The 12200-nt window shown below is 29.0% G+C and overlaps 1 protein-coding gene across 1 annotated transcript in view; it reads right to left on the bottom strand.

The window, feature by feature from the left end:
* LOC111612809 (ceramide synthase 1-like) overlaps positions 1-7646 on the bottom strand; it is a 36708-nt gene extending 29062 nt beyond the window's left edge. Inside the window, exon 1 of the mRNA XM_023354066.1 lies at positions 7455-7646. Coding sequence (XP_023209834.1) covers positions 7455-7572 — 118 coding nt within the window. The 5' untranslated portion in view covers positions 7573-7646. The remainder of the gene's footprint in view (positions 1-7454) is intronic.
* Between the last annotated feature and the right edge of the window lie 4554 nt (positions 7647-12200).

The raw sequence follows: 12200 nt of genomic DNA, 5'->3' as shown, positions 1-12200 counted from the left end.
CTTTAAAAGAAAAATTATAATATATTAGAAATCTTAACTTTAGTTGCTGATATGTTTTCATAAACCAATCTCATATCAATATATCACTACATGTATACTGTATAACAAGATTCTTTTCACATATCTACAGAAATTAAACTTTTATGACATTGGTAATGTTTATGAGGGCTATATGATAATTATAGCACAAATTATCAAAATTACATCAACATAATTATTGCACAAAATCTTGAAAAGTTCAACAAACACCACACATTAATGCAGTAGCTCCTCATTATATTGTTCATTCAGATGTATGTTAATTTTTGTCTTCCAAATATAAAAGTGCTTTAGCAAATATTGGATAGATAATTTGGTTATATCATGTCATCTAATATATTGCTTATTTGGTTTGTCTTCCTACATGCATTTATAACGAGGAGCTACTATATTTACTTTTCCACACATACCCATAAGCATTCAGACATTTATCCTAGCATTTTAAACATTCCTTCCTGGTAATTTTCCTGTCCAAGAATTCTAAAGTACTGCAAAACTGCAGTTTGCAATGTTTCAATTCTTGAATGTTTTCCTTATAAGGAAGTTCGTGAATGAATTGAATCTTTTGGAAGCTGAGAATCATGATGTTTCAATGTCATGAAATTTCTTTTTGACTCTGGAGTGGACTATAATCCATATTTCATTTCCTGTAATAATGGTTTCCACAAAGTTATTCATCTTAGTAATGGCAGAGATTTTCAATTAATCTACAATTCTTTTGCTTTTGCCCAATAAACATTTTTGGAACCAACAAGAAACTACAAAATTTTAAATCTGAACTGATTTCATGAAAATGTTGTTCAGAATAATTATTATTTTAGTGATTTCATGAACTTTGATATATTCTTATTAAACCTTCAACAATGACAATTTTCATCAGTGTGCTGTGTCACCTGAAAGTAATCTTAATGTTCCAAAATGTTCATAACAAATCTCATTTAAGTACAAGGTCTACCTACTTAAGGTTGGCCTTACTTATTTTCAATTACAGAATTTAAAATTTTAATTGAAAAATTACTTTATGAAATTAAGAGAATAAACAAACAGCAAAATACAAAAAACCAGCATAAAGCTGAAAATTTAACATGAAACAAACATTTTCGGTAGTTTTAAACCACTATCATCTGGTTAGAAATGACATTTGAATATAGATTAATACATATAATGGAACAAAATTTACATTAATTTTTCATTGGCTGATTGGATAGAGATGACAATAACAGCCACATACGGTGTTATTTTTGCACTTCATATAAAGTCTTCCTTCCTTATTGGTGCCACATATATTCAACCAGTAGATGGATTCTTTAATTTAAATTTTATTCCATTACAAGCCACATTCTATATTTGAAAATCAGTTCTAATCTGACAATGGTGGTTTAAAATTACTGAAAACATTTGTTTCATATTAAATTTTTAGTTTTATGTTGGATTTTTTGGTCTTTTTGTTGTTTGTTTAATGTTAATATCCAGTACTGTACATGAAAGTGTAAATTTATTTTAAGAAAATAAATCTTAAAAGGCAAAAATAAAATTGCACTATAACAAAACCAGATATGCCTCCATTATTATCCTGATTAGAAATCATTTTCATTTCAAAAAAAAAAAAAATCAACAAAACAAAAATTCAGAAAAAAAAAACACTGATCAATAAACTAACATTTTGAGCCAATTTTATCAGTCGTCGTAAGGTTTACAATAAAATTAATAATGAATATAAAATAGAATTTACAAAATTTAAACTAAATAGAATATAGCCACCTCTATCTATACTTGTCTAACATACTAATAAATACAACTACATACCTATAACCAGAAAAAGAACAGATAATTGTAATGAAAATAAATGTTTTCCTCCAATTTGAACAGACATAATCAGGATACATGGAATGAAAACAAAATCAAATGCATGTTCAAAAAAATAGAACATAGCATTTATTTTTGTTTTCATTCCAGGTAGCCTGATTATGTCTGTTTAAAACAGAGGAAAATGCTTATATTCATTAAAATTATCTGTTCATTTGCTGGTTATAAGGGTGTAGTTTTGTTTATTTCTAAACTAAACATTTATTTGATTTGCAGTTGCCATGCATTTGGATGATAATGCTTACATATCATAGAAGCTTTTAGGTTATTGGGCTGCAATTTGAAAAAGTTGTAGATCTATAAATTCCCACTCTCATCAATTTGTCTGTCTTTCCTTAATCTCAAGAATGGTGCTAGATAAATGAAATTGAAGACCAGATATGGAAAGCTTAGGGGCAGGAGGTCCTGATTAACTATATACGAACTTCGGATGTGAACAAGTCATTTCAATTCAAAAATTTTCCCCTGAAAAAAGTTAGATGATCAGCACAATTCCATTGCTAATGAAAAAGTATGATGTACACTACAGTACTAATTTCAGGTGGAGAGCATATATTTTAAATTAAATAAATTAAAAATATGATTAAAAATTGCAGCCTGGCATTTATGATGATGTCACAATAAATAAGTGCTTGTTTCAAAGATAGATTTCAATGCATATGATGAGTCCATTTCTTTATAATTTGTAACTCTTGCATTTTTACTGACTTCGTAAATTTCAATTCTTTCCAGGTGTTTTAGATGGGCTCTCTCTCAGATGTGATGAAGTACTTGTGCACTGTCTAGGTTGACTTACACCTGATTGCAGTAGCAAACATAGCTCATGCTGTTGTGTAAAGACCCTTTTTAATTGATTCTTCATGGTTTCTTTTGTTCATATGTTTAAGGAGCATGCAATGGCCCCTATGTATTGTAATTTGTTTCTAACTCTATTATTCATTAAAGAAATAGAGAAGGCTCTAGGGAGATGATTTGGTCATTTGGATCTTTAGTGTTTTTGAGGAATGAACAGATTAAAGCTGTTCTTTTGTATAGTATACAGAATAGCAAGCAAAAGATCACCTTCAATTGTTTCTTTAATTTTTTGTGGATTTTTGGTTATTATGATAATTTTTGACACATCAGTTTGGCATCCAGTTTAGTTGTTTATCACTTATTTCAAACAAATATAAACACAAAAGTAATTAGAAAAATATTTATTAAATATATAACTGCTATCAAAATATATGAAGGTTATGACAAACTTTTAAATGATTAAAAAGATTTGAAGCAAAAGAAAAATATTGGCAGCATTTCCAGTTTGCTGACATAAAATGTTAAGACTAGACTTGTATCATGAGTAGAATATAGATCATGTCTTAAATAACACTTTGATTCTGTTTACCTGTGTGACATTTTTTGATGCTTATTCCTATATATATTGCAAACAATTCAAGTATAAAAAATGAAACATTTTAAGGTAACAGATTTTTCATGAAAATAATCATGATCATCTCCTCTGGAAAATATTAAATTATTATTATTGTGATAATTATTTGTTAAATCAGTAGTGTTTTTCAACATGTCCCCAACAGAAGAATCACAATGTAAACATTAAATTTCAAAAAACAGGATTAGTTTATTCAAAAGAGTAAAGAGAAATTAAGAATAAATAGAATAAAAATTAGTGAAGAAAAGAATTCTTACACATCAGATATCTGTAGAAATATATAGCCCAACTGATTCTAATCTTTCACCATGCAAGATGTTAGATAATAGAATTCCTAATAGAATTTCTTCTCCACCATTAAGTAGCATGCAAAACAGAATAGATAATAAATATATATTATTTTTATTTTCACTTTACTTTACATGTTATTAATCTTACAATATCATAAAAAGTTTATAATAAAATATTTAAAACTATAAAAATTCTTTGATATTTTTTTGTATAATATTAGGATTTAAAAAGTTTATTTTGTTGCTTTCATTTTAAAAAATTACATATGAATACAACACAAAAATCACATCTTACAGAATATTTGTACATGATTTATAAATTTCTGAAATAAAACTAAAGGACAGATCTGTTTCATGAAAACAAATTCTTCTAATAGCATTTATCATAATGTACGATTGTGTTACTTTTATAAATGACAAAGTATAAGTAATCAAGTTCATGCAGTTTTTGAATGTTGTTAATTTAAATGAAGCCAGAAGTTTGGAAAGTTCCAATATATGTGACAAAATCATTCATTTGTATTTACATTACCTAAGCAAAGTTTGAAAGCTATACTAATGGATTTTCAGATGTACTACCACCAACAAACTCTAGTAGCTTGTGACCTGCTCATTATTGTTTTCATGTCATAACTAATCAGCTGTATTAGTAATTTGCTTATTTCATATTCCTTACTTTCAAAGAATGAATTATATTTTGACAGATATTTGAATGTACAATGAAAAATGGATTAAAGATAATTCACTATTCATCACACCGGAATTACTAAAAAATTACGTACCAGAACCATTTACGGTGTGATCACGTAAAAAGATAGATAAACAAACGTTTTCGAACCCCACCTGGGCTCTGCTTCAGGTTCCAAACAGTTTCTAGATAGATGTTCGATATCTGTTAAAAATACGTTCGGTCAACATGTCATTTAAATAGATATCGAACATATATCTAGAAACTGTTTGGAACCTGAAGCAGAGCCCAGATGGGATTTGAAAACGTTTGTTTATCGATCTTTTCTTTTTTATTTATTTTTACGTGATCACACCGTAAATGGTTCTGTTATGTAATTTTTTAGAAAAATGGATTGTCTATAGGAATCTCAATCATTCATGTCATTAGTAGTCATCCAGTAAATATGTGTGCACTACACTGCACATACCTAAGCCCAGAATTCACAAATAGAAAATTCTGTGTGGTTGGTGGACTATAGATAGTATTGTCCAATATGATTTTCTTGTCAGTGAGCAACCAACCATTGAAGTCTATTTGACAGCTGCAATGGGTTGCAGATATAGCTTTAAAAAACAGCCTGCACTTGTCCATCACAAAAACACTTGAATTACTCATGCTATGTAAGAGCAAGATCACAATCTTGGCTGGAAAAATGAGCTGTCACAATGGAAAACCCAGTCACCTGTTACCATAACATGGGATGTTTATTCCACAAATCTTGATAAAACATTCACAAAACTTCCAGATAAAAACTATGATTAATCATTTGAACTGGAGAAACAAATTTCAAATGTACATTGCCTCTGACATCATAGAAACAGATAGGATAACAAGTCTGAAAAAAGTTCACTGTTGCAAAACAATCTCTCACACCAACATCTGGTAAACTGATGCAAATGGATTCATTGAACACTTACCTAGAATGGGAAGCTTGTACTAAGAAGGACCCTGCCATCCAGACAAGAACTGTGGTTTATTTGAGGATCCCCTCATATATAGAGCTATACTTAAAAAGGACTGCAGTCAACTGCAAGGACATGGCACCATTGCCACATGCCTGGAAGACCTTGTCTGAAGTCAACAAATAAACATTATCTATCATATTACCCCTTTTATGGACTGATTTAATTTTTGCACTTTATTATTTTGTATTATGTTTATTTTGAATTTATTTTTATTTATTTATTTTATGCATTTATTTAATTACCATATTTTTGTTTACCTTCTATTATCTAACTTAATTTGTATTTAATAACACTGGGCACCAATAAAAAATGTTTTCGAATGTTTCCTTTATTTCATGAGTGAAATCTTACTAATTTTGGGGTAAGAAAATTGAATATGACAAAGAAAAATTTTTATTAGCTCTATTTTCGGTGGTATACAATAGGCAATTTTAACAGCATAAGAGAAAACGATACATTTTAATTACATTTGCTAACAACATTGAAAGTGTTTTTGAATTTTTTTAAAATTACAGTAACATTCTAAGAGTTCTAAATTAATAGAAGAATACCTGGCAGGTGGTTTGGTGTGAAGAGAATCATGTGGTGACTTCATGAGATCGTTTTCTTTTGGCTTGACTCTTGTGAGTGAGTTCTGGTGCATCCCTACACACAGACCCAGCAGTAATCTGCAAGCATTGCTTCATTCCAATGGCCCTGATATCTTTGTTCCAATACAGAAATATCCTGGTGGAATCCTTCCCCATGTTCATCACTGACAGCTCCACAACTAGGAGAGAAAAAGTCTAGGTGGGAATGGAGAAAACAGATTTTGAAGGACATGTTGCATCCGAGTTGATGATATTTTTCCAGAAGTATTGTCACAGTCTCTTTTGTTGCCTAAGAATCCACAAATAACTCCCTTTAAGGCTTCCCAAGCTTCCTTTTCTTTTCCCTCCAAAACTTGGTCAAACGTGAGATCCTTTACAAGTTTCGAATTTGTGGTCCAACAAAAATACCTTCCTTAACCTTTGCATCACTTAATCTAGGAAATTTGTCTCTTAAGTACTTAAATGCCTGTCCTTTCTGGTTCCTACCTTTGACAAAAGACTTCATTAAACCCAGCTTGATATGAAGGTGTGGAAGAAGAACATCTTTTGGGTCCACGAGAGGCTAGGCAACGATATTTTTCTCAGTAGAGTCAATATTTCTTGCAGGCCAGTCCACTTGAATGTAATGTAATTTCCTATCCCTACTGTTCCACATACATAAAAAGCAACAGTATTTAGTATACCCCAGTTGCATTCCTAAGAGTACAGCAATGACTTTTAGATCAACACATATTTTCCATTTGTGCTCAGCATAATTGATTGAGTCAAGGAGGGCTGTCATGTTTGCATAAATATTCATTCTATAATAGAGTGTAATTTTATTATATGTTGATCTAAGGAGTTTTACAGGAAAAATGCCAACAAAAATTTGAAATAATTGAAGATGCACTATTTTGTAATGAAACATTTTTTTTACAAATTTTACTATAAAACCTTTCTCATATATTTTGTATTATTTAGATTACGTCAATCATTTTGAATTATAATTTAAAATGAATAAAAGTTTTAAATCTTTTGCGGACTATAGTTTTATCTCTTGCAAACCACTGGTTGGGAACCGCTGCTCCAAAGCAAGAGTTAATCAGTCATTTTTATAGTGATTTTTGAATTCAGTAGATGAAAATACATAAGAATATGCTAATTTTGAGCCCAAAACAAAATCATTGTTGTCCAGATGTAATTTATTTATTTCAACATCTATCATGTAAAATGTGACAACATATCTATCCAAATACATTTAAATTTTGTTTTCTATTCCAATTTATATTCCATCTTTAAAACCTGATGACCTTTGAAAAAGGTTGAAAATGTTAGTTTGTCATTAATTTTTTGTTCTTTACTGGATTAAGATGTTTGGTGAAATTGTTAATACTAAATATATCCATTAATTGGAGTATGGTTTATATTTAAACTAGTTTTGTAGGCATTAGAAATTATGTAGATCTGTGTTATATACCTCATATATTATGTTTAAAATATTTAATATTTAAATAGAAATATTAAATGTTGTATATATATATTTAATAATATATATAATTAACTTACCATCCCAAACAGTACTTGGCTTCTGAAATAAAGCATAACTACCTTTCAACTGAACAATGTAGACTATAGCAGTCCAGGCAGGAAAATAATATAAAAACTTCCAAGCACTTTCTGGCATTTTCTCTTGATTGCCAGGTGTTAATTCAAAATATTTTCCAATAGGCTGTAATTAAAATATAGTATGTACAATTAAAAAAAGCTATTTATTAAAGTGAAGTTAAAATTAAATCATTTCTTCTTCCAGTGTTGATATGAATTTCACTCCTGTTAAATTTGAAAATTAATTTTTTTAAATTTAACAGGGGTGATTTTTAAATTTTAAATTCTGTTAAAACAGAAAAATCTCATTTTAAAGCTACTTTGTACTTACTCTTCTTTTGAAATATATTAGAACCTTGCTTAACAAGCATAATTCATTCCATAATCTTGCTCATAATGCAAAACACATGTTAAGCAAAGTAAAACCCCATATAAATTAATGTAAAATATGATAATGCGTTCCATGCAAAAAAAAAAAAACTATTTTATGTATAATGTTTATTCAAAGAAAATTCTTCAGTACTGCCTACCTCTAGTCAAATTAATTAATTTGTAATATTTAATTATAGCCTTTACATAGCCTAAGAATTTGGCATATTGTTTGGTTTGTTTATGTAATTGCCGATGGTTGTTGATGTTTATACGCATGTGTGTGAACACAAGTTTGGAAAAATGTTTGATCACAAGCAACACTAAGAAGCTAGCAGAATGAGTGTTAAACACAGACTGATGGAGCACGTGCACAATGCAGGACTTCCCCTCTTCTCATCACTCGCTTAATGAGCAATATTTCACATAACGAGTATTTTTTACAATTTATTTTGTTCGTTATGCAAAATACTCGTTAAGCAAGGTTCCACTGTATATAAGAAGAAATGACTTTTAGAATAACTTGCATGAAGTATTGCACAGTTTAGTAAAAAGAAAGTTGTCAATTATTATATATATAAAATGTTCTAATAAGCTAAGAAAGAATACTATTTTCAAAGTTCATCATCCTATCCTCAATTTCCATAGTTAATAATTTCTATAAACTAAGAGGATAACATGAAAGATTTTAAAGTAGAATTTTTACTTAGTTTATTAAAACTTAAATATTTTTAAAAACTATAGTATTTTATCACAGAGTTGAAAGTCTATCTTGACATTTAAATTATCAGTGCAACATTTTAATATAAGTACTATCTGATATATGATAACATATCTGATAACAACGTAACAATTTGTATAGCATGATAGTCTAATGTTACTCTGTAACATTCAGACTATCGTGCTATACAAATTTTTAGCAAATTAAACTTAAGAATTTGATTTCTGTTTGAACTTTACTTTATATATATCTCTAAGCCAGATCATTGGATGATGATGTAGTCACCTGATTCTACAAGTGAGAGATCACGAGGGCACACGGTCAGTACCCAAATTGCCACTTACACGTCAAATTGGTAAAACTTGCTCACTTTGTCGTTTGGATGGCTTTCTATCAAGTGGTGAGGGGGGTGAGCAAGTTCGATAGGTGTCCTTGGATAGACAGGAGACAGGTTTAGCATAACAAAAATAAAAATTTATTACTTGACTACCTATAACATACATGAGGCTACACAGAGTTAGAAGAATATACAGGTTATATGATTAAATGCCATTACTGTCTCTAATATTTTTCAAAGGGCTAATCTATTAGTTAGGCCTATTTTCCAGAGAGAGAGAGAGTTATTTAACTTGTGGATTATTTTATTATATTAAATATCATAAAACATAAAAAAACCAGCACAAAAATATATTTAAAATAAATAGGTTGTGACAAACATTTTGATCCAATTAAGATCTGAATCAGGTCAAAAATGTTCAAAAGAATTAGAATGCGGGATGTCAGAATTTAAATATTTTAAAATTGTCCAAACTGTAAACATTATAACCAGTATACAACAAAAAAAATCACTTAATTTTAACATTGATGATAACATCTAAAAAAAATTAACACAACACAAATATATATTTTTGGGCTGGTATTTTTTGAAGGTTTTATGGTGTTATTTAATAGTTATAACTGGCTTTGTGAAGATTCAAAATTATTAATATATTTATAAGATTATTATAATCTATATATGTTATAATTTTATTAATAAACATCAACAATTTTCTTAAAAATTCTATTATCTCATTATTTCTTGAAAGTATGTTGCAATTAGAATATGCAATTCAATTGTTATGAAATATAATTATACAAATGTTAAAGTCCCATCAACAGATTGCATCACATAACTTGGAAAGTTCACCAATCCAGCACTTACATATTTTTAAAGCAGAACAAAAAAAAATCTTTGCAAAAATTATGAGTATTGAGTTAAGACTTAAAATAAATATTTCAGAAATAGCTTGGATATTGTGTGCATCTATAATAAATAATTGTAATCATCTAATTGCTTAATTAAGGAAGATATTCATTCCCACAATCTATAATTAAAACATTTTAAAAGGCAAAAGTTTGAGAGTTGAAGTTTTAAATACAGGTATTCCTTGTATAACATGGTAGTTACATTCCAAAAAAGTGCTATGTTATGCAAATCTGTGCAATACAAAACAAACAATTAATGCAAAAGTTACAAAAGTTTACTATTCTTTTTCATTACTAAGAGAAATATCTTCATTAAAGCAATCAATAATTAATTAACAATCAAAATTAAAAATACTGTATTACGCATTAATATTAATTTTAGTTAAATGAGGGCATTTTCTTTGTACAAAATATCATCATTATCTCAGCTCTTTTGTAGATCTTGATCAGAAGTATCAGCAACATTTTCATATTTTTTATTTCTATCATAAAAGAATTTTTTTATGAATGATGAAATAAAAATATGTTATTAATCAAAAATTTCTTCTAGTGAGACATATTTGTTCATTCAAATACCGAGCAACTTTTTTCAGAATTTGTTTTCAAATACCAAATTGTTCGAGTATCAAGATACAGTAGAATGTCGTTTATCCAAAAGCGTTCCAGTCGTCAAATTTAAATTTTCGCTAGTGCTGTGGTGCTACAATCTTTGGCAATATCTTGCACTACTCCAATATTTTTTTTGTTGTTGTTGTGTATGTTTTATCTGGCAGTACTGACACTGTTGTTGTGTGGTGTTTTTCTGAGGACTGTGTGTTGTGCTGAATCAAACGTTTTTGATACTAGATTAACTTCTAAAGCAGGGGTGTCCAACCTTTTTGTTTCTCTGGGCCACATTGGAAGAAGTCATGGAGTTTTGGGCCACAAGTATATTATATATACTGTACTTGTGGCCCAAGTATATTTTGGCCAAATCCTTAAATATACTTGTATATTTATGGATTGGCATGTCGAGATTATAGTAATAAGTATTAAAACTTTATTACGAAAAAGGATATTTTAAAAAAATTACTTCTACAGACACTTTCAATTTTTACTTAGAAATAGATAAATTCAATTATTATAAAAAGGAGAAACAAACATTTATTTGACAAACACAAATATTTGTTTTATTTGAGTCTCTAATTAATAAAAAATGACGAAACACCATTTTAAAGTGCATTTTTATTTAACTAATATATTTATAAATAATATGTAGCTCAAAAACTAGCCAATGTGCCAAATGATATTTTTTATGCCAAATTATTAAAAGGGTAGCCAAATTTGGCACAGTAGCCAAATCTTGCAACACTGGAAGGAATACCAAATAAAGATGGAGTTGGGACTCAAAAGGATTATAGATCCAAAGCACGGAAAAGAGAGAAAAGACAAAAGATAAAGAAGTGAGAAAGGTTGGAAAATTAAGGATCAATATGGGCATAACAGAAGGTCTATTTAATCTTTCTCACTACTTTTTATCTTTTGGCCTTTCTCTCCTTTCCCCGAATTTGACTCTATACTCCTTTGAGTCACAACTACAGCCTTATTTAGTATACCTTCCTCATTCACACATTCCCAAGTATTTGAAAATATTTCCTTTCCATTCAAAAATAAAATATGTATTAAGGTTTAAGGCTTTGAGTTTTTGAGTTTTTTAGTCTTTTTTTGAGTTTATGCCATTGAAATAAATAAAAAAATTTGTCGGTTTTGTTTACACATTTATTGGGCCGCAGGTTGGACACCCCTGTTCTAAAGAATAATTTTTTTTGTTTTTATGTTTTTCAATATATTTATTTTGTTTGTAAAAAATAAAGAAATAATTTTTAACGATACAATAGCCATGATTATTATTTTAAAAAGTTTACATTAGGCTTAACATCAACAAAAATTCAACGCAAATCAACACACAACAGAGAAAAATTTCAGCATGGGATAGGTTAATATATTTTTTCATACATAATCGGTTTTCCGAAAAATAAGTTATCCGAACAACCCCAGTCACCAATTGATTTGGATAAACGACGCTCTACTGTACTTCATATACTCAGTACTTCAATTTACAGTTTAAATAAATTTTACTAAATACAAAGATTAATGTATAAAAAAACAAAACAATGGGTATTAAAGACTAAAATCTGAAAGCAACAACTATTACAACACCAGGTTGATAATAAAATTTTTTTTTCTTGTGCTAGTTTTCCTATCAGTTTTCATTAAAGTAAACCTGACAAAAGACAACACAAATTAAAAATTTCAATATTGTAAAATCAGGGGTGCACAACCTGCAGCCCGCGGGCCACATACGGCCCCTTATCAATGTTTATGCGGCCCGC

The sequence above is a fragment of the Centruroides sculpturatus genome, unplaced genomic scaffold, assembly GCF_000671375.1.
Source record: "Centruroides sculpturatus isolate CEXI.00-Female unplaced genomic scaffold, Cexi_2.0 scaffold1842, whole genome shotgun sequence".
NCBI classification, from domain to species: domain Eukaryota; kingdom Metazoa; phylum Arthropoda; class Arachnida; order Scorpiones; family Buthidae; genus Centruroides; species Centruroides sculpturatus.
The sequence above is the reverse complement of the archived record's forward strand: the minus strand, read 5'-3'. Positions and strand labels throughout refer to the sequence as shown.